General features: G+C 41.0%; 1 protein-coding gene across 1 annotated transcript in view; it reads left to right on the top strand.

Annotated features, from left to right (window-relative positions):
• Window positions 1-23,395, top strand: part of LRRFIP1 (LRR binding FLII interacting protein 1) — a 115,481-nt gene that overhangs the window by 56,766 nt on the left and 35,320 nt on the right. Inside the window, exons 3-10 of the mRNA XM_075153904.1 lie at window positions 924-941; window positions 4,860-4,907; window positions 6,536-6,580; window positions 7,118-7,243; window positions 11,907-11,954; window positions 15,043-15,099; window positions 20,800-20,844; window positions 21,830-21,895. Of these exons, the coding sequence (XP_075010005.1) occupies window positions 924-941; window positions 4,860-4,907; window positions 6,536-6,580; window positions 7,118-7,243; window positions 11,907-11,954; window positions 15,043-15,099; window positions 20,800-20,844; window positions 21,830-21,895 (453 nt within the window). The remainder of the gene's footprint in view (window positions 1-923; window positions 942-4,859; window positions 4,908-6,535; window positions 6,581-7,117; window positions 7,244-11,906; window positions 11,955-15,042; window positions 15,100-20,799; window positions 20,845-21,829; window positions 21,896-23,395) is intronic.

The following is a 23,395-nucleotide window of genomic DNA, read 5'->3' as shown; positions in this document are numbered from 1 at the left end:
GAAGCTGCAGTTTCCTTCTGGATTTGTGCAGCCAGTCAGGTGTTCTTGAACAAGAAGAGTTTCTTGCTTTAGAAATGCTAGGATAGATGCAAGAAAAAACAAGTTTTCTGTTTTCATGTGGATTTACAAAGCTGATCAGTCAAGGGCAGTTCTCCACTTAACTCAGATGTATTAGAGTGGCTATAATGCTTTTGTGTATTATTAAAATGGTTCAGGACTATGGAACAACTTTGTAGAGTCAGCAGTGCATTTATTAGGGCCTGCAAATAGTGTGAGGCTCCGTGGAAACATTAAAAATTGAAAAAGCAACCTGCAGAGATCCTCCAATGCTGGCAATATATGTGCAAGAAATTTTCAGAGACTTTTAACAGGCTGACACTGTGCTATACACAGGTGAAAGATGCATAGCATTGATGCTTTTGTAACTATGCTTCATCAGTTAAGGACAAAATTTGTCCTTAAAAGAAGATCAGATTTTCTGTAGTTAATGCCGTTCACTTTTATTGTGATGGTAGAAGCACAACTGTCATCCTAGGTGAATATTTGGGCATCATTTGTTCCTTTGAAGGAGGGAGGCTGGGAAAGCGAGAGGTCCTAGCTGACAGCTGGGTTAGGCTCTGGTCTGGTGCAAAGTCTGGGGAGCAAATGTTCTGCGTGCCTCCGAGAGCCTGGCGGGTGTGGAAACAGGAATGCTGTGTTCTAGCTGTTCGCGTGGAGGAGGCCTAGAATGTAAACGCTGCTTTCATTCTACTTAATTCTACAGGGCTTTGATATGCACTTTTTTGTATTTGTCTTTTGCTGTATATTCTGTATAAATGATTTTTTTTTTTCCCTTTAGAATGAGTTATGGAACATTGCATTGCTATTTATTCATTCATGCTAGCTTTTGTTTCCTTGTTTCTTTCCTTTCCCTTTTTCCCTAGATCTATCAAGTTCAGAAGGTAGGGCTTGCTCTCTTTCATTCTTGTTTGCATGTGTTCCCACATTACGAGTCTTGCTAGCATTTCAGAAAAACTTCTAAAGAATGGAACATGCACAACAGGCTTTGTATTTCCATGCAATTCCCCCCTTCCCTCCCGTGGTCTTGTGGGGTGGATAATAAAGGGGAGTGGGGGAATATGACCCGTATAAAATGTGTCTGGTCAGGTACTTAATATAATTTTTTCTACAGACTGTTTGGCAAAGAATAAGCAATAAGCAGAAGAGCAATTTGGCAAACTAGCCATCACAGGAGGGTATGGTGGCTCCATGTGTCACCAAGAGCCATACAGACATCTGTGTGTTGAAGGCCAGGAGTATCGCTGAAAAAATTTCAGGCTGGGCAAGCATTTAACAGGTGCCAGCAGGAAGAATGACTTTCAGATGACTTTGTTTGCAGAAAGTCACTGAAGTAAATCAGGGATGCTGTGTTTGAATTTATAATCTTCTGGTAAATAAACTGTATGGCCTTTTTTCCAATGTGACCTAAGCATTATAAATGCTTTTATATGGTTTAAACCTCAGTTTAAAGTCCTGATCTCTTCCCTCCTCCCAATTGCCTTTTCGTAGTTCCAAATGATGGTGGTGGTGATGATGATGATAATAATAATGATGCTAATAATAGCACTAACTGAAGTCGCTTGCTATGTAACAACACAGAGTTTTGGGTTTTGTGTTGTGATGTCTGGCTGTTCTATACTTCCAGCATGTGAACTGTGTGGTACCTAGAAATAGCTCCAAAGAGATTTTGCAGGGAGGGAGAAAGCATATATTTCTTCAAGCCTGCCATTTTCTACCATATTGACTATTTCTTTTTTTTTTTTTCCTGAGATATTTTTATTGCTTGCTGAATGATAAATGTCTCCTAAAACCACAGCCTGTTTGTTTTTGTTCTGGCACTCGAGCTGCCTTAACTGCATGTTTCACTCGCTTGACCTAGCAGTGCGTGTGCTTCTTGGAAATGCTGTCGTCCTCTTTAAGTGCATATGTATATGAAGATAGCTGTTCAAATCATGTGCTCTGGTATTTAATCCTGACCCCATCAATTTGGCAACAAATATATCTTACTCTTGTTTTTATTTGTGGAGTTGACTACACGTACTGAGTGACTCAAATTGACATCTGCCCATGGATCAACAGGCTCGTTATCAATCTCCTTTATAGGAACTAGTTTAATCCTCTGGTACAAACGCAGCCCCATGGGAGACAAGGAGGTTGTTTACTGTTGGTGTCCTGACATGGATGAGAAGATAAGTGGGTTAGCCTTACAACATCCCGTAGCGAGTTTGCAAGTCCAGCAGTTTCACTGTCACTTAGTGAGCAAATCTGATCTGGAATTCTCTCTCAATGGTATTAACGTCATTAGTTATTTAACTGTAATATCACTTTTCAGGGTAGAGGGGAACTTGAGTCTGGCAAAGGCCTCTAACTAAAAACCAAATGAATGGATAAGCACCATATCTTCCTTTAACCGATGCGGCCATTCAAACCCGGCCCCTCGGGGCGGAACAGGAGAGTTGCCGTAGAGAGAGAAATGGGAAGTGGCTGAGGGGGCAAAAAGCCTGAGACTTCAAATGCCGCCAGTTCAGTCCAGCATGAGATGTGCCATTTAAAAGATTATAAATTAAAAATAGTCTCAAGGCAATCACAGTCATTAACATTTTTCTTTTGGGGATATTAAGCATGTAGCTATGTAATTTTAAATGGTGGAGGAAAAGACTGTAAGTGGAACTTAGCTTGTGACATAACAAGTCTTTTAAGGGACATTTCCTTATCTCCCTTTTGCAAAACCGAATTCAGAAGCTTGTGTCAGAAAGTAAGGAGAACAGAGGGCAGGAAAAGGAGGCAGCAGACCTTACAAAAATTATTAGCATGTTTATGGATCCTTCCTATGTGTGAGAAAGGATTCTCTTAGGGGGGGAAAAAGGCCCTAATAAGGCTTTACCTGACCTGATTTACTACAAAGCATATAATCTGTAGGTTCTGATCATGTACACAATCCTGTCCAGCTGGAGTTCATATAATTTCCAGGGGTCATTTTCAGGATGTGATGTACATTAAACTTAACACATACCAACAACCTGATATAAAATTATGCTTCTGCCTGGAAGTAACCAGTCGGAGCACTTGTGAGGAAGTGTGTAATGCTTGAAGAAACAATGGTTCATGTCATGCACTCTAATTTCATATAGTTTAAGGGAGAAGTTTCACTTGTGTGCAATTTGGCTAGGCATTGTATAGGGGTATTAGATATATTTGAGCACACACTGAGATGCTTTGCAAGGAAAGCAGCGGGGAATACTTCTCTGTTCTCATAGGGATGTGGGTAAAGAGCTTGTTGAACCGTTGTCTCTTTTCCTTGTTCCAGAGAGATGTTTGCATACAATTTAAATCTGCAATGCAGTAGATTTGTTTCCTGTTTTCAAATTACTGGCCTAAAACTTATTTTCTAATATTTTTTCCTAATAAATGGAATTGCTGTGAGCTGCTGCCTTTTCCCAATTTGACCCCCAAACTGATAGTGTTTAAAGGTCCTTGTACGGTTTGAGCTATCCAGGATGTGTAATTGAGCACCCTGCTGCCTATTCTACTTCATAACAGGCTTTCTTCTCTCCAGAGCTGTTAAGGTGAAAATGAAGATGACCTTAACATGAAAATAATTTTGTTGTTTAATGAGGAAGAACTCTGAAGTGGGAATAAACTGATACAGTATCAGAGAACACGCATCTGTTTGTTCTAGCTTATTAATAAACAGTGAATGAGGTTTTTAAGGGTGAAAGTAAAATTACATTAATACCATTGAGCGAGTGCTAAATGCACAGTATAATACAGAACAGGTTTCTGATTTTTTTGATCATTACCTAAGGTTTTGACTGTTGATACTCCTGCCTCCTCAAGCCTCCAGGAAAGCTGGCAAGTACAAGCTTGTGTTTTCCACAAATACGTGAACCTCAAAGCACATAATCTAAATTTTTCTAAAATACATATAATGCTTCCTTAAGCAGGATTTCCATTTGCTGATTATTGTGCTTTAGGCCAGTGATATTTTTCCTTCACACAGGAATGTTATGGTCACGATTATAAATGCAAACTTCCTGAGACTAGATTTGAAGCGCGTGTTTGGGGAGGAAGAAGAGTCCTGCTAAACTTGTGGATCTTTGAATAACTTGTTGTCTGGTGGAAATGCAAGTTGACTGGGAAATTCCCAATGTTGTGCAAAGAAATTATGAACTGAGAAACGGTTCAGAAGAGACAGTCTACTAAGAAAATGCATGGCATTTGGTACTGAAATGCCGAGAGCTTTCCTGCATTGGTGAAGCATGTCCTCTTCCATCCTTGTTGGTGATACCACCACTGTCAAGGTGGTTGAAGTGTAGGCAAAAAGCCTTGTGCTCTGAAAAGGAGCTCTGGGGAGTTCTGAATACAGCGAATAAGAATGCACAGAGATTAGTTGTATTGTATTCAACTTGTCTTCCCGGTTTGACAAATCCATACAGTAAACATGATTTGACAGCATTTTTCATCCTGAAAGTGTTCTGCGTTCGGATCCCTTGTAATGAGACTTGACTTAAATGGGTCAGGAATTCAAGACTCATTACGCTCCTTGCCCCTGTCCCCACAGCACTGGTTTTTTTGCAGTGCTGAGAAAGAAGCAACTGTCCAGTACCCTGGCCGTACCCCAGACACCCCTTTCCCCTTGCCGGGCAGCTTTTCCTGGGCACGTGCTGCCGAGGGCTCTGATGGCACTCGGCGCGGCTTTTCCCCGGCATGTTTGTGTGTGTGGAGCTGTGGGGCTCGGCCAGAACCTGTCAATGCATGTCTAAATGTTCTGTGTTTGCCTTTCTCATCTAAATTCTGCTTTTTCCCTTTTCTGTCTGTAGAAATATTATGGTCTGGATACTAAATGGGGAGACATCGAGCAATGGATGGTAGGCCTCGATCAACGTAGCTAAACCACTTTTACGTGTTGAAGTTTTGTATAGTTAATAGAGTTTGAAATTCCACAAAGTAGGTATTTTCATGTATTGGAAACGTGAATTCCACTCTTATCACAAGGATTCTTGCAATCCGCATCAATACCTGAATTGTGGCTTATGATCAGCTTAAAACTGGCAAGGGTTTGGTTAGAGCCAGCTCTTTTTACAGACCTCAGTCTCCGCCCTATCGCTTGAAGATCAGCTTAGCGTATAGACCTGTTAAAGCCACTTGTGATACAAGGAATATACGTACTCATTTTACTACTTGTTTGTTACAATTTCAGTCTTCTCCAATCTGTCTTCAGTTGAATTTTGGGCAAGTTTTATCCATGCTTCTTCAGTTACCTTTGTACTTGCTGGTCCAGGGGCACTGTTTGGATGCATTATTACTGCTACTACGGCAATGCTTGCTTTTTCCGATAATGCAACGTCCTGGATTTTGCTATGTGCTAAGCCAGTGAAGTTGATACCAGGTATGGACTTGGCCAATTAGCAACATCTGGCTGTTTTAACAATCCATAATATAGGATGAAGAAGTTGCTAAAGGGCTGGAAGACATTGGCTTCAAATGTCTTTAAATATAAGTGATTTCATAAACTTGCCGGTGATGCCAGATAAAAACTGGCCTTGCCCTACAAGCTCAGTAGGGCACACTGCAAAAGGCAAAACCGAACAGCTGACTTCCACTGTGGAAGATAACTTTTCAAACTCCCTGACTTCCTTGACCCTTGATAATTAACCGGCATAAATGCTGGTTTGCTTTATGCCTTCTTGAAGGCCTGCTGCCATATGGACCAACCATCCACCCAAGATTGCTCCAATCTCATGGATAAGCCATTAAGTCTCTTCAAATCCTTGCTTGGTGAGCTTAGCTCCACCTTACTAGCAATTCCCTTGCTTAGAAATCAGTTCACCTGTGAGAACCATTAACTACAATGTTAAAACTCCCCCCCCCCCCATTTTCTATCACTGTTTCTAAATTCCATGTAAAATCAGTTTGTTAAAATGAGTTTGTTGAAACGTAATACATCCTACGGCATTCCCAGCATTAACACAGCCTCTGGCCTGCAAAAGGCAGCGGTGCTGCGTATCGCAGAGGCTGTAAGCAAAGCACAGGTGCTTTTGGTCTGGAAGAAAGGGGCAAGCTGTGCCCCTCTGGGATACTTGCTAGAGAAAAACCATTGCCCTGCCACATTATTTCAAACAGAAGATTTTTGAGATTTATTTTGAAGGATTGCAAACTGGAAGGCTTAATTACAGTAAGTATACTGATTCCCAGATGCAGAGAGTTGCACTTGAAACTTTTTTTTGAGATACAGATAAAGGTGTCACTGTGCACAGTTTTCTGTAAAAGTAATGGAAGTGTGTAGCAGAATAAAACGGAGGGGAGGAAAGCTGGGGTCACAAGTGAGGGGAAAAAGGGTTGTTCTGACTTGACAAGGTGTCATCTTCCATTATTTGGTTTAGCATTACTGACTCCTAAACACTGCTGAAGTTCACTGTGTCTTTCTGAAAGCATGCAGTTGGTGTATCTGTCCTTTCAACACTTCACTCTTTGTTTTTCTCTGCTGCCTTGGTAGGAAGACAGTGAGCGTTATTCCCGTAGAGCCCGAAGAAATGCCTCGGTTAGTATCTACTTTTGCTTTTTCTTTATAGCTAGACATTTCAAATTAAGAAAACAGACATGTATAAGGCAGTTCCTTTTTGAAAAACAAAAGAAAACAAGCTTTCCCCCCACCCCGCCCCAGCCGAGTGAAAACCCCAAAGCCACTTCCTGACTTCTCTGCCCTCTCCCCAGTCGCTCCGGGGAGCTTCTGCAAATGTGCTAGAATAAAGGGGGGCAGGGGGTGGGAGGTGGGGAAATAACCTGCTTGGAGTGTTTAATGTTCGTTTATTCAGACCGTGGGCCAAGAGCCTATAACAGGGAACACTCGAGCAAGCTTTTCATTCATCCTGTAGTAAAATGGTTGACAGTGTTTCTTGGGCAGGGTATGATTTCATTTACTTTCCGCTTATAGTTTTAATGCAATTCTTTTTTAAAGATGCTTATTTTATAAGTCTCTCCTTTCCTTCTGTTCCATCAAAGCCATCTGCATTTACCTCACTGCCTGTAACTTGTGTTCTTTTCATTGTTTTCTTGTCTTTATACTTTCTTTTGATAGGCTTCGGATGAAGATGAGCGCATGTCAGTGGGTAGCCGTGGAAGCCTGAGGGTTGGTAAATTGTACAATTTAAGTGTGCATGTGTGTGTACCGATGTTGCTGTCCCCCTGTACCACCAGACTGCTTGTAGTACTCTGATAATATCGTCCTTCCAAGGTCTTGATGTGTCCTATGTTCAAGGCATATGGGTTTTTTTTTTTTGAGTACACGTAGGTCAATAATTCTTTCAAGCGGGGGAATTGTCAGATTTGTATGCGTTCTGCAGGAACACCAGCAGAGCATGAGACTCTACGGAAACCTTTCTGGTAAATGCTGTTTGCTGTTACTGTCACAGGAAGTACTTAGCCAAAACATTGGTATATGCACCTATTTCTTGTATGCACTTTGTAAGCTCCCCTGTTTCGTTACTGATACTGAGAATTTGGGAAGAGGAAGTGCTAGCTTACTCTGTGATCAATGTTTATTAGCTCAGGAAACCAATAGCAAATTATCAGTGGAAATAAGTCTTAAGTGCTTTGGAATTGCAGGTGAACTCTCTCCTCAAAACTGCTTTAGAGACATTTGAAATTCATCTGCAGACTTGAGTTTTGTGGAGGGCACAGAATGCTGTAGCGCACCAGTACTCATCTCTACGAAAAGTCAAACGTTTTTTTCCTCAAAATACCCATACAGTATTTTTCCAGATAATACACATGTATAAACCTTAACTCCATTCTAGCATAGACATAATCAGCTCTTGTAACTTGTGAAGACAGTTTAAGCAATTTAGTAGTTGTAAACGGCTAACGCTATTGTCTCAGCATGTGTTGTTAGTCTTCAGGAGATGATCAGAGCTCACTGCTTCTGAGACCTATGGAGAAGCATTCAGCTAACCACAAAACCGAAACAACCCGTAACAGCACCGTGGAGGAAGCTCTCGGCAGTCTTGAACTTGAATCAGCTGTGACTAGTTTATGTTACGGAGTTGTTTGTGCCTAAAACGGTTGTGTTTGAGAATAATTTTTTCTTCTACTGATGTTGTTCCTAACTTATCAGTAGTGCTAGTTATGTGGTTAAGCTGGATGATCAGTTGTATTTTTATAGAACGAGCAAGACCTGTATCATTCATAGAAAGATCTTTATTTGTAATCCTTGGTTTATGGCTTCTTTGAAGGTTTTATGTCATAAAATGATTATTTTTTTCTCCTTAAACTTGCTAATAATTATCTAGGCTAGAACTACCTTTTTTTCCTGACAAAGTATCCCCTAAAGAACAGGATTGAGTGAAACGCCTCATACGCCTCTAGAAGAGTTCTGGAAGATTAAAAAAAAAAAAATTACTACTGCAGAGCCTGCTCAATGATTCCTAATGGAGTTCACTGTAAGATAGCATAAGATGCACTTAATTTTAAGTGTTGCCTTGTTCCCTTTTTAATGGAATCCTTATTACTACTTACGAAATGCTCTTAAAATCTTTAAGATTGCAAACTTATTCAGTTGCTTTTCTAAGCTAGAAGATGCCTTAAAACTCCCAAAATTCAACAAAGAAAAGCTTATCTTCACAGCTGAACTTGAAAACCAATGTTTATTTTACTTAAACATGTCCAAATTTAACTTTATGAAAGTGTTTTTTGGAGGGGAAAAATCTCTAGATCAGTTGAAAATGTCAATTCTTTCTATTTAGAAGGTGATCACGATACAAATAGGTTGTTTAACCATGGCTATAACTGTGTGTCCCTTAATATGGCAAGATGCAAATACGCTGGCACTGTACTTATAGCGGGAGCCCTGTTCATCTGAAACACCTTTTGTTCTTGGAAATCCATTACTGATTCCTTTTGATGTGTTTTTATAACACTATCCTGCGTTTTACTGTTTTATATTTAAACAGCAGAAGCCTTGCATTCTGTTTCCCCACCATCCCTTGAGAAGAAGCTTTTATGACTTATTTTTTTCCCCCAGAGCAGCCAGTCTCTGGGCTGCCAGCATGCCTTCAGGCTGCGGTAACCACTGCTGGTCTGGTGAACAACGGTCTCTAGCTGGTTCACAGGATGGCCCATAAATACCTAATACTTTTGCAAAGAATGTCCTTTTCTGACAGAAGGATCTGGCTGAAACTTTTCACCCTGGTATTTCTAGTGCACAGACTCCCCCCTGTCCTCGTAAAGTAGCATTCGGTGAATATTCTTATGCAAGCTGACACTTGGGCATGCACAGGAAAAGAGTTTTGACAGAGCTTCCTTCCCTCATCCAAGTGTCACTGGGATTGTAGAAGAAAGTCAACGTTTGCTACTCTGAACTGAAATTTACCCTTATGCATCTTTTAGTTGTTTTATTCACAATGAATTGATAGAACATACATGGATCATTTTCCTAGTGTGGGTTTATAGTAGATTCTTTGAATAGTTTGACCACATCTCTCTATTGGCTATTTGTGAAGGTTTGGCTCTTGCTGTGTGTGTCTTCAAAACAACAAAGTAAAAAAAAAAACAAAACAAACCATGACCAACCTAAAAAATTACCTCTGAGGACTATAGTTCAGTTTGGCTTCTGAGCTATTCTAGCATGAAGAAAACACCAAAAACTATTGCCTTGTGTCCACAAAGGGTTATAAAAGTAGTCAGAGAATCCTGAATGTTCTTCTTTTTTCAGATGTTTGAAGGCTCCTTCCGTAGTTGCAGGATGCCATTGTAATTGGTCTACAAGACTTCCATTTTCTCAAATTTGATCTTGCATCTTTGGCACTTGGACTCATTGCACTGCGAGGGGCTGGTGGTGTTAGGGGTTGCTTTTTGAAGCTATGCTTCTTTTCTGTACAGAAAGTTTTCAATGAAATGAGCCAGTGTCAGAAATGTATTTATCCCTAAGAAATTACCACCCTACTAATCTGTGTGGGTTTTACTCTGGATTTTCTCCTGGAATATTTTCCAAGTGGATGGCTGAACTGCAGGCACCAGAGATCTGCTGAGCTAGCTTTTGGGGAGCTGACCTGGATGCTTCTGTCAGAGCAACCATCAACAGGGACTGCAAAAGCACCTGAGATGTTGATTAGACCAGGCTAGCAAATTGATCTAAGCTCCACAGCTGTGACTATACTGTAAACAGGAGCCTAGTGTGTTGATACAACATTAGCTTGAGTGTATCTCTGCCTCCTTCAGCTGCGATGAAGGGGCATCTTTAGCTGTTCTGTGGCTCATTCTGAACCCATCAAAGTATCCTGCCTCTCTGTTTCAGAAGTTCTGCAAGCTTGGTTCTTTATCATGCAGTTTTTCCTAGGGAAGCTCAGTAACATCATCCTGAGACACTCGAGCCTCGTTTCCGTCTCTTTCCTACTGCAAGAGTCCTTGTTCTCCCACTTCTCAGCTGGCTGTCTCTAATCTGAGACCATCCAACATGAAATATTGTTGTGTTATTAATCACTCGTGATGATGTTTGTGCATCTTCTTTGTTTTGCTTACTCCAAAGTTCCTGACTTCTGGCTTTGTGCAAGAAGTCCTGCATTATCAAAGTTCTTCAGCTGGGAGTTAGATCTTTGTGCCTGTGTTTTTTTTTTTGTTTGTTTGTTTGCGTGTTGGTTTGGTTTGGGGAATTCTTTTGATTGCCGTAACTTGCTTCAGTGTTTTCATTTGTATTCTGATTTTTCTTCTCTCACATGCCTTTACAGTCTCATTTGGAATATGCCAGCACCTACCCAGTGGTGAGAATAGTCTGCAAGTTGCAGTGTGTGTTAAAAACTAATCATGAAGAAGAAACTAACATCAATTATGATAGCTGATCTGAGATAAGGGATGATCAAAAATGATCCTGAGGCAGTTCGTGGTCTGTGATGTAAAGATGCTATTTCCCTTGCCTACTACTCTGACGCAGTTCAGATGAAAAGTGCTGAATGATTAGAGAGATCTAAGTTAGGTCTAGTTCAGTAGTTACCATAGGACAGAGCAGAATAGCTTTTGTTTCTCCTAACAGACTTTCTCTGTTACAGTCTGTCCATCGTTCGACCAGGTATGTCTGGTTTTATTTCAGCATAAATCTGGAAGGGAATAAAACTCTCACAAACTCACTCTGAATAGATCTAGCAAAGATGACAGGGCAAATACACTGCCTACTGAAGCTGCAGCTTGTGTATCAAGCTGTTACCTTTGCTTTGGAGGATAAAATCAAACTCTGTATGTAATAATAAGACGAGAGCAAGTATTTGCATTGAACATATTGAGATAAAGCTGACTCTTGAAAGATCAGAAAGGGCACAGAAGGGAAAATGAGGATTGGGACGTTAAGCTCAGTTTAAAAAATTTCCTCGTACTGTTAGCAGTGCTGTCTTGTGGCAGCACTGTGTCAAAATAGAGCTTTCTGCAGAAAGCAAACTGCGGAGAGCAGTTTTATAGACTCTAGCTTTTTCACTCTCCTTCGTTCCCTGTGCTATTTCAAATTAGGAATGCAATGTATCTATTTGTGAGTGACCTATATACAGAAATAGTTCAAACACATTTGGATTTTGCATGGATGTATTGATGTAGTAAGTATAGACAGCTGGTAGCTCTTTTAATTGACTTAACCCAGCAAGCGTGAATAATTTTAACTGTGGCTACTAAATTTAACAGCGCTATCATCACTTTTAACAATGTTCTTTAATAACTGGTCATTTGACTTTGAGATTTGATTTTTTTTGTGTGTGCTTACTGAGCCATGTTGTGTAGAGCTGGAGGAAAATCGGACTGATGTTGTTGCATGTTGATATGCATGCCTGGCTACGGATGGGTGCGCATAAACTCATTGATCTTTTCATCCTGCATTCTTAATCTCACTGCAGGCTGGATTAGAGAATGAGAGGACCAAAAAGAAGAACTACTCCAAAGCAGTATGTATCTCGAGTAACTGTCTCAAAGAGGTTTTTGCATACAAAACCACTGTGAGAGGACAAGAGAATATGTGCAAGTATGTTGGCTGCAAGAGCTCACCAGCCTCATGTCAAGGATACGGTGTAACTATCAGGACTTGTTGGGTCTGCAAGAATACTGAGCATCGCTTCATCCGCAAAACGTGGTATAATCCAAACACGTCAGTGTTGTACATAAAAAGCATCTTGAAAAACTCAAAACCTAACTTGAGCTTTAACATTATACAGAAATAGGTAATACTGATAGAATATGTATGTAGTAAAGGCTGCATCTTTTCATAAAGGTAGTTCTGCACAGTATTGATGCTTTACTAGCACCTGTACAAATAGGGCACTACTTAAAGCACTGCAAAGCCAAACCTGGATTGAAGGTAAAGAATAACGTGCTTTCACACAAGCGGGATTTCAGCCGAATCTCATGGGGAGCAATTCCAGGGAGTGAAAGAGTAGACAAGAGCGGGCACGGTGGTGTACAGCTGCCGCGGAGGGAAGGCTGCTCATCGCAGAAGGAGGTTGTCAGGCTGGGTTGGGGTTCTTCAGTATATGGACAATTGGCAGAGAATTTTCTGAGAAGTGGAAGTTGGATGTGGGATTGAGAAAGAAGCCTGAAGGAGCAGCATTAGCCACAGTCTAAGGTAAACAGTGTTACAAGTATAAAGGGACATAATGACAATGAGGATGTTAAAAGCAAGAGGAAAACATAGAAAAGAATAGGGTCGATTGCATAGTTATGAAGGGAGAACATGTAAAATCTGAATATTTCAGCCTCCCCAGTATGCAATTTTATTTCTTCCAGTTTTCATGAAGTTTATGATCGGATGCTTAGCATGTTAACGTAGCACAGAACAAAACTGACCCTGCTCTTCAGGAGCTGTCTGGAGCATTTGCCTTCAAAAATATGTGCTGGAGAGGATGGGTCATAGCGACAAGGGAAATGACCTGAGGTATAGGCCTTCAGTTGGAAGTCTGAAAAATACAGGGCAAATTAAACATGTTTAGAAGAGCCTTGAATATAAGGTGATAAACAGTTAACCTGGATTTGTGGAAAATGAATCATGTCAATTCAACTTAATTTCCCTAAGCAGAGAAATTATTTAAGGGCATAAAGGAAAAGCATTAGATGTGACTATAACTTGACTATAAGGCTCTTAGCATGTTTTTACATGACATAAAGTGAAACCTTGGGCAAGATCTAGTTCTTGTTAAGGAAATGCACAGTTAGTTGAAAAATAGCTCTGTTAAAAAACGAGACAGCTCATCTGATCTATTCCCATCTAAGACAGCATCATCTGTTTTTAAAGGAGAAACCAGTTCTACAGGAGTCTGTATTGCCAAGCTGTCTAAGTACAGGGAGTGAAGGCAGTTTCGTGCAAGGTTAGAATAAAAATACTGATGATGAATAGGAGACAACTTGTCAAAACTGAATAATAGTAAAAAAAAAAAAATGAAGAATACCACATTTGGGAAAAACGAAATATACTATTACAAAGTAAGGAATTCTGCATAGGAATGGTTCCGATAATGATCTGAGGTTACATTTAGTCAAATTACATTGCTGAAAAAAGGCAAACTTAATTCCTCAGTGTAGTAATGAAAGGGGCAGTGGAGGTAATGGGTCTGCACGGCACTGTTGAGGCTGCAGCTAGAGTGTTGGCTTCAGTTGCTGAAGATCCATTTTAACCATTCTTCAGGAAAGTATTAGAGAAATTCAAGGAGCCTGGAAAAAAACTAGCAAAAACTGGAAAGAAGCCAACCTGTGTGAGAAGACTATAGCAGTATTTCAAATTCAATTCTTCTTGAAAAAAGAAACTGGATGTTGGCCCTCCATTTGTGGTGATAATACTGCATTTCAATAGAGAATCTAAACTTTTCCCAGAAGTTGCTTTACGAGCTTGGGTCTAAACTGGTTTCTAAGCTAATTTGTTTAATTTTCATGGAAGCCACTGTATAGTATATGATAAATATTTTGCTTGGAAATTGATTCAGATTGGGTTTAGTGGATTTTCATTTTGGGAATGCATTAAAACTTGGACTTCAAAACTTAATTTAATTAGAATTTCTGTTTAAATTTCCACTAAAACACCCACCCCAAATACACAGATTGCTTCCCCATTTTCAATGTTAAACCAGGCCTCATTGTGAAATCATGCCAGAATAGTGAATTGCTTGAGAAATCTGAGCTTTTAATGGTTTTGATTGAGGTGACTTTTGGGTCTATCCTCTTTTCTTCAACATCATGTTTCCAGACTGAAAACTGCATCATAGTGATGGTTTTATTTTATTCCTGGCCCTGCTGCTGTAGGGACTTGAAGCATCTTGCCCTGCTTGTGAAATGCTTGTTCTGAGCCTGTTTGTTTTTTCTCTTGTGAGAGAAAACATCTTAAATGACAACAAGGCAGGCTATTGAGCGTGACGGAGGACAGCTGAACCTAGTCTTTGGACTGCCACACAGAATACTGGGATGTGGCAGATGGTCACTGCCTGGGTTTAAGTTTGATGTAATCAGGGAAAGCTAAAAAGAAGAGATTTCATACAGCATTGCACGTTTACTAAACTGAATTTCTCAAATATAAACTTAGAATTTTTTTGCTACAATTTGCTGCTTTTTAATTGCTTAGCTGCCAGAGGTATAAGTAACTACACAGATAAATTTCTTTTATTGTAGTCTTTCATCCCTAGCATCCCCTTTTTGTCCTGTGTTCCCTTCACAGGGCGTTTGAAGAGGCAGGTGCTATAGCGCAGTAACAATAGGAGAGGGAAAAGTGTTTCTTAACAAGAAAAAAAGGGGTCAAAAAAGGCAGGCAGGAGTATCCTTGACATTTTTGGCTGGTATACAGGTACTGACAGACACACAAATGTTCATGTCCTCATGTTTGAAATCATGACCTGATCCTGCACTTTTCCTGTTCCTGGTGTATTTTTGAAAAGTTCTGTCTCTGCCTTTGCTTTTCGTAAGTGATGACTTTTGCTAAAAATTCCCTTTCGGGTTTGCGTCAATTTTTCTCTCTCCTGTTTTTTTTTTTTCTTTTTTCCTTTCCTTCCATAACAGACCAATGGTTATGAGGAAGACGTGTATGGATCATCCCAGAGTAGAAAATCTAGCAGGGTTAGTAGATGATTTATATTGCTATAAAATCTATTGCTCTATTTAATGGGATTAAAGCTAATTAGCAAATTCTTTTCTGTGGTAAAGCAGGTTTTTCCCGTCTTACGCGTTGTGGGTTTTGCAGTTTGTCAGACGCGGAGGTGCAGCAATAAGCTGTCAAAAAAAAAAAAAAAAAAAAAAAAAAATTAGGCCATGAGTGGGAAGGGAAGTCTCTGAATTTGGTACAAGTAGAACTTGGAAGCCAGAACTGCTTAACTTGTAAACAAAAACTGGGTAGAAGTTAAATTGTGACAAGAAACAGTTTGGTGGCACCTGGCATGAAGGATTTCCATGTGCTGGACAACAGAATGATTGTTTTCCAACCTCTGCAACGTGTTCACGTCGTGCTCTAACACTGAAACTCCCACGCTTCACCTAGAATTTAGTCCATGTCTTTAGATTTGCATATATAAAATGGACTTTGGATTTTGAATTTTTGCCAAATGTATGTTGTTTATTTGAAGTTTGCTTAACTAAATGCTTTTTTTTTTTCCTTTATAAACTGTATCTTAGGGTTTCTGGAAACTCCCACAGAGGTGAACAGCCAGTGCAAGTTATTACTTAGATACTTACCATTGATGTACTTTTATTTCTAGAAATATTCTTGTCAAAAAAAGCTTAATTATTAACTCCATTGTGTATGTGGGTCACAATGTTCCCTTCTGTTCCAGCACAAGTGTTTTGTGTCAATTATAGGAATTCATTGTCCTCCTTTGTTAAATATTGGGGTTTGTGCAAATTATTTAAAGGTATTGTCTCAGAGAGCAGAGCCTCTTTGGGGGGCAGGGAGGGAGTCTGTCTGGGTTTTTTTTTCCTTGCCTTTATCTTAACAAAGGCAGACAAAAGCTCTGAGCCTGTTGATCTTTATGCTGTCAAGACATCTAAAGAAATTTAGTGGTATGCAGACTAAAGCTCTATGTTTAGGGGAAAAATAAACTACTTTTAAGACTCCATTTAGCTAAGTGTTTGAGCAATACACGCTAAACGTCAGACTTCAGCGGGTTATTTCCTTGCAGACATTCTGTGGTGGAGATTTTAATAAATCTATCAAGGTACAGTGTGCAGATCACGACAGCGACGGGGCACATGACTTGATAGGCGCTTTTGAAACAGCGGGTATATTTAAGCATGAAGTTAACCAGGCGCTTATATAAGGTCCCATTTCACTATTTATATTTTATGTCCATTTTGAATTGTTGCTTCCATATGGTTGTATGCATTTAGCTTGTATATGTGGATAAGAGACAATGAAATACTGTTGCTTAAACTGTTAAGAAAACAGTATGTCCTGTTGTTGGCACTCTTGCTGAACCGCTTGACAAGTTCAAGGAACTTTTTTATGTAGTGCTTCTGACAAATGATGTTCTTATGCTTTAATGACATACTCCAGAGCTCCAAGTACTGCAGGAAGAGCGAAGTATCTGTAAGAAAGTCATCCAGGGAAAAGTAGTTGGTTGGTTTCCATTTAAATAATTTAAAATCATTTTGGTATTAGGGTTCGTAGCATGGAGGTCTAGCGTGTGTAGAGCATAATTATAGCAACGTCATTAGTTCCTTGCTGTTTTCATTACTCAGTGTAGTTCAGATTCTTCATTATCTAGGAGCATGAGAGTTTGGGGGTAACTTAGAATAACTGAGACTCCAAAACCACTTCATGCCAGTCTGGCTGGTATTCACTTTTAGGAATACTCTCTCCCAAAACCCCAAACCTAACCGTGAAGATTGCCAAAGTGGCAATGAAAAACTAAGAGGCAAAATTCTTCAGGTCAGCAAGGAAGTGATGAGTCTGCTGATAATAGTTGTTTCCAAAATAGGTGTCCAATTTTAAGTTGCAAAATGGAGCGTTGTCTGCATGGAGATCAGCCTTTGTACACTGTACTTGCAATATCACAGGTCGAATCTTAAAAATTAATAACGCCGTGTGCCTAGGTAGTCCACGTGCCAATTACAAACTCTCTAGGTGGGAATGAAAGTAGTTTCTTTAAGTTCAGTTCAGTGTGTTCAGATTTCTTTTCAATGAAAGTCTTATTTTAAAAGCATTCAGGAAGAATGAGGCAGAAAGGGATCTAAATTTTTGAGGTTGGACAATGATTTATCCTCAGTATATACCTGTGGGTGTTGTCTTATCCACAATGCCTGCAGTGACAGAAGTCCAGCGTCAAGAACAAACAAGTTTAATTTGCCACAAATCCCTCATTTGTAAATGGAGTTAACACCTATACAGTTTATAGTGATGATGCAAGGATTAGTTAGGGCTTGTAAGAAAGCTGAGTAATTGCTGACTACTAAAAGCAGGGTATCTTGGTTGTCTATACCCTGTGAGAAATGACTGGAGAAGCAGGATGTAGAGAACAGCTGGTAAAAGGAGACTCTGGAGTACAGCGAAGGAGGCGTGGGGCTCTTTCAGAACAATCATTCCCGCCGGCGTGCATGCACCCATGGGAGAAGAAGGAATCTAAACAGTGCCTAGGAGGCTTTGAAAATACCTTTGCAACTTGTGTCTTGTTGCAGGGCTGGTTACAGGAGGCTGAGCAAGCACAGAAGGCATTTCACGCGGGTGGGGATGCGGGGAGGCAGCGTTTCCTCCCTCGCCCCTGCACGCTGGCTGCGGCAGCCTGCGCTCGCCCCTAAGCGCGCCTTCCTTGTGTGGCTTTATACCCTGCCCGCTTGGCTCGGGGCTGCATCTCTCCCTGGCGCGCCAGGGTAACTATTTTATCACATCTTAGGTGTGCTTTTAGGCTGCCGTTTTTTGGAAAGTAAGGAAAATACAAAATCTTCCTAGTATGCCTGTATTTTTCTTGATTCCTTTGGCTCTGTGAGATGCATAATGTCTTATATATAGATTTCCAATCTGCATTGAAAACAGACCTTCTTTTACAAACTTAAATATCCCTCCATGTTAAAAACAGCTGTTTATAACAACTAAAGTTGTTCATAATGTATCGTTGCATGCTCCTAAAGCTTTTGGGAAGCCAAAATACTGAGTTCCACTCAGTATTACAAATATTCTACTGCTGTCAGCCTTCCTGCACCCTGGCAAGCCCTACATGCCAGCTTTGTGTCGAAGCGTTCGTGCAGCGGAAATTCTCAAAGATAACACAGAACAGCAGAAAAGCTGAGCTGGCGTCCTATGTCCCAGTACAGGTGCTGGGGGGAATGGATGGAGATGCTGTATATCACACTAGATAAATAAGGTAGTATTTTGGAGAGTAGGGGTGATTTTTAAGTCCACTGGAGTTGTCAGTCAGTCGCTATTGGTACTTTTGGTATTTAACTTGGAGTTGAATTAAGATCTCCCCATTCTTGGGGAGACCAAATAGGTGGACCAAAAGTGCAAGGTTGGCTAGATGCTAGGTAGGAAGCTGCGTAAAAGAAGATGTTTAATTTAGACAGTCTCATTTCTTACAGAAAAGTTTTCTTTGCATTCAGTCTTGCCATATCTGGCAGTGGGCTGCTCACTTTTCCTGATGGGCACACCCAGCAGTTTTGGTCCCTGGCTTTGCTCTCTGTCTCCCAGCAGAGTTGTCCTGACACCTTCTCCTGCATCTCTTGTGGGTTTAGGTTGTAGGGCGTAAACTCCTCAAGAGTTCAGAAGGAAACTGATCTCCTCTCTGACCAGTATGTTTTTCTAGTGCTTGATGGGCAGTGGCTATCCACTCTGCAGCAGTGGGACTGCACATGCAAAGAAATAAATTCTGTAAAGCAGGAGCCTGTTTTTTTAGGTATGAAGCTGTGATGCAGCCGAGTTTGAGCCTGGAAGCTAACACTTCCAACATCTTGGACAACAGATGTCTGTTCTGTTTTACAGAAGCTGGAAGTATGTTGATAAATACAGCTTCACTTAACTAGAGTTAGGGTGAAACTTAGGTGCATGAACTGCCTACATGCTTTCGGAAGTGCAGTCTGTCTTCTTCCAAGTCCCATACAAACCATGTCCTTGCAGCATATTGTCACGTTGGGTCATAGCAATGAGAAGGGAGGAGAAAACGTGAGGGTTTGAAGCCTTTTCAGTGAAAAATAAACCAAGCGGGTATTTTGTGCATAAGATGCTGTGGGGATAGAGGAAAGGCCTTCTGTTTATTTAAAAATCTCTATCTTACAAATGGAAAGAGCACACAATTTTCACACATTCTCATATCTTTAATGCAGTTTCCTTAATGCAGTTCTTTCTTCTTTTTGCATCTGTGACCACTTGGACTCCTTGCTATTTGTAATCACCTAATTTACTTTTTGCTTCCCGTTTAAAGGAATTTAGAAAGTCCATGTCATGAAGCTGAGTTATCAAGGGGTTTTTTTGTTTGTTATTAATGCAGGCTTCCTACTACTCTGATCTGGGTCTTCACAACAGCGGCCATGCTTCCACATCTCAACCTTCTTCCCAAAATGGAAACTGGGTCTGTTGCCCTCTGGCTTTACCTGGCCCGGACTTGTTCTGAATTCATTGGGATAATACAACCTCTTGTACTTAGGAATGAATTTGGACCAATTGTCGAGAGTCTCTGTAGCTCTTTTTAGTAAAACTTAAACAAAACCAAAACAGACCTTTTGAGATTGGAGTGAGTAATGGAAAGCTGTTTTAAACCAAGCACAATTAGTTTTCCTTTGCTGCTCCTCCCTTTCCTACAGTTATTTTGTTTGCTTTTGGCCTCAATTGGTCTGGAAAAATAAGGGAGATTTTAATTAACTGAAGTTCTCTATTTTGTTTGAGGCAACTCTGCTGACTGTGTCAGTCTAACAAGCTTAAGACAATCTAGTCTGCATAAAATGGAATTACAAGCAAGTAATTCACAGACTGCTAGAAGAAAATAGCTGAAGCTTCAAAATCACCCGGGAGGTTGGATTGTCCTCTGCTTGTGGTCAGAGCTCAGCCAGTCTGGCGCTAGCAAAGCAGTGCTTGAGCAGTGGTCCGCAGCCTGTCCTGCCCGGTGGGCAGCAGCATGAGGACATCGCCTGGTGCTCTGTGGTGGCCGGCGATGGGGACGCTGGAGATGAGCGGGGTGACTGGCAGCAGCACGTTGTCTGTAAGCTGTGGGCTGGGGACCACTGCTGGAGTATCTCTTGCACCTAATTATGCCAGATACAGTATGTGCTCTCTCAACTTAATTGCTGCATCTTGTGAATGATGGTTACTAACAGCAAAGTCATTTGTTTTATGGTGCTCTGACTTAAGTACTCATAATTTTGTCCTGAATTATTTGGGTTTTCTCTGCATTTTTGTTTAATCATAAATTACACAAGAGATGATCTTACAGCTGTGTGAAATACTTAAAATGTGTATCTTAAAACACTTCTGTCTTTGTATGTAGCTCTTTTTCTGGCTTTGGTTGAAGTGAGGAGAAACATCCTTTCTGGCTGCTATACACAAATGTGTGTGAGACAATAACAACTTAACAACCTAAAATTAAATTATGCTGTTTTGCCTTTGCATACTGTCGTGTCCTCCCTTCCTGTAGGAAATGCACATGTCTGCTTGGTATTCTTAGTCTTTGGGAGTTGAGATCTAATGCTTTTATGGCGCAGATGACTAATATTCTCTATACTGGGTTTCCTTCTGTTGTAGTTCAATAATCCTAATCTCTTATCAGGAAGGTTAATTCTGCTGTAGCCGCCTTTTTTTGTTTCATTTTCTACGCAAAAAAGTTTTGTGCTTGTCTTCCTCAGCCCTCCTTGCTGTACAGCGATGCCCTGCCAGCCAGAAGTTACAGGGTTTGTTGTACTAATGCTCTAAGCACAAATACCGAAGCCACTCACCTTCAGCCATGCATATGTTGTCTCTTACCTCTGTAGTTCCTGTTGGGTCCATTTATTTCACACTCTGGTGTCTGATCCATCTGAATGCACGTGTGCAATGCTGTTTGTACATACCTGGATTTGCTGGTCCTTCTTTTTATTCCCGTTGGAACTGTGCAACCACTGCTTGTGGGGTTGTGATGCTGCCACAGGCTTCTCTCTGGATGGAGACGGTTGTCTTCATTTTGGTATTTTAGCTACAACGTGCAGGAGCAGGCCAGAGAGAGGCAACATCAATTCTTTCTGGTTGTGTAACAGCTAACTAAACTCTGTTTAAAAAATTTTTGTAGCCAATTTCCACTCTTCTTGTTTAACCTTTTAAAATGAGCTTCTCTCACATTTTATTCTCAACCCTTAAAGGTCGAGTTTCCTGTGTTTCCTGAGCCAGACATTTAAATGCTAAACTGGAGCCAGAGTCTTAGAATATGCATCTTCCTTCTTTTTTTTATTAATTTGGTAAACTGGCTAGTAAGTGAAATTCATCAGGCGTTAAGTGGGGGAGAGGGGGGGTCCCCCTATATTTTGCCAGCACCAGAAATGAAAGTTACAGATTTGAACAACTTAAAGAATTGATGTAGCCGTTTTGTTGGAAGGCAACATGTAAACTGTTGAATTGATGATTGGGAGAACGGTTAGAAATGCATGACTGCGTGATGGACTGGGGGGTGGATGTCAGATTTTGCACGTGTCTTACGGCGTTTCCCAGCTCACTGACCTCAGGTTGTGTTAGATCTTCACTTGCATGTTGCTTGTGGTTGCGTACAGGAGATGTCCCTGTCCTTGCACATTCTGCTCATTCCCCTACGTCCTTCACGCTGCACCTTGTGAATTTGTAATGCTCCAGGCTGAAATCGGAAACTAGGTCTGCCAGTCCTGTTCTGACTCTGTCTTTTAATTGTAGGCGTCTGTGTATGACGAGAGCGTTTACAGTGGGAGTCGTCGGTATAGTGCCTCTAGTTCTCGTGCTGTAAGATGTTTTCTGCATTTCCCTGTTGTCTTGTCTCTGTCCTCCAGTAACCTGTGTGTACCAGAACTCAGCCTTTTCTGGGCTGAGGAACACTTAAGATGGACTGTGTGAGATTCATAGCCTGCTGCTGTAGGCAAAAGCACGAGCACCGTTTCTGTGAGCTTCCCTGAAATAATAAGCAGTGATTGATCTGCCGTTGTAACGCCTGGCCTCGCGCAGACCGGCCCTGGCTGGCACCGGCAGCGCCCGGCGCTAGGCACCTGCCTCCCTGCGGCGAGGGGAGTTCAGCTCTGCCTCGCGCTTGGTTTGCAGATAAAACACCTTGGAAAGACGGTGCATAAAGTCCCTTCCCTCACTGAGACTTAATTCTTCTTTTGAAAACTAATAATAAAACGGGATTTTTTTAATAAATAAATAAAATCATTTCCCCATTAGCCCTTACCTGCTGGCATGAAGTAAAGGATTGTTGTGAATGTATGGCTTGCTCGGTTTTGTTCCTTGGATTTATATTCTGTAGTGGTGTCTCAGGCAACTTGTGACAACGCTTTTGAAATACATCTCTGTGAGTGGAGGGCTCTGTCATATACGGGGAGAGACGATATGAGGAATGACAACATAAGTTGTTTTCTTTCAAAAAAGAGAGGCTGGTTTACAGATTAGAAGGCAGAAAATGCCTTCACCTCTTCTCAGGCAGGGCCTTCATGTCATGGTGGGTGTTTGGGCCAGGCAGTACATCTGCTGCTGTTTTATCTGCCTGGAAAAAATAAACCAGTCATCTTTTGATTTTAAATTCTGCTCTGTGGACCCAGTGCTTATTCTGCCTCTGAACTCCTTCGCTGATTATAAAAAAAAAAAACTCAACCAACCAAAAAAAAAAACCCACCAACTAAAAAAAACCCCAATCAAACAAAAAAAAAACCCACCACCGAAAACCTGAACAGAAAAAAGCCTCAAGACAAAGCATTGATGTTAATTTAACGTTAAAAGTTACAATTTTGTTAGCTTGGAGAAGGACGCAGGCTTTCAACAATGCTTACTAAGAGCTTGTAAGTCTCTAAAGCGCTATGCCATCCCCTTGCAATCACACTGATTGACTAGTTGGGCTGTGCATCTTGCTGCTAAGATGTTAAGCTTCAGATTACTTCGTTTCACATTTGTGCCTTGTTTTCCTTGGCTGCCTTGGAAAATCCATTGGTACTTACCCGTGTGGACTGTTGTGGCAGCCTGCAATTCAGTGAACTTGCCACCGAGGCTGCGCTGAGCTGGTTGTAGCCCTTTGTTTGTACAGGGCATCTTCCTTTGTTTGAGAAAAGTCTCTCAAAGGTCCAGATGATACACTTCTGCTCTTGGGAGAAATCATTGACAGTGGGCTCCGAGCCCAAACGCGGTTTACAAGTCTTTCAGCCACTGTTAATGGGTTGAGCAGGGAACACTGAATAAAATGCTGGTGCCTGTTCCGCTTCCTCCCTCCCATCCCACCCTGTGCCGGAGGTGTTCGGA

This window comes from Calonectris borealis, chromosome 6, assembly GCF_964195595.1.
Source record: "Calonectris borealis chromosome 6, bCalBor7.hap1.2, whole genome shotgun sequence".
NCBI lineage: Eukaryota > Metazoa > Chordata > Aves > Procellariiformes > Procellariidae > Calonectris > Calonectris borealis.
The sequence above is the reverse complement of the archived record's forward strand: the minus strand, read 5'-3'. Positions and strand labels throughout refer to the sequence as shown.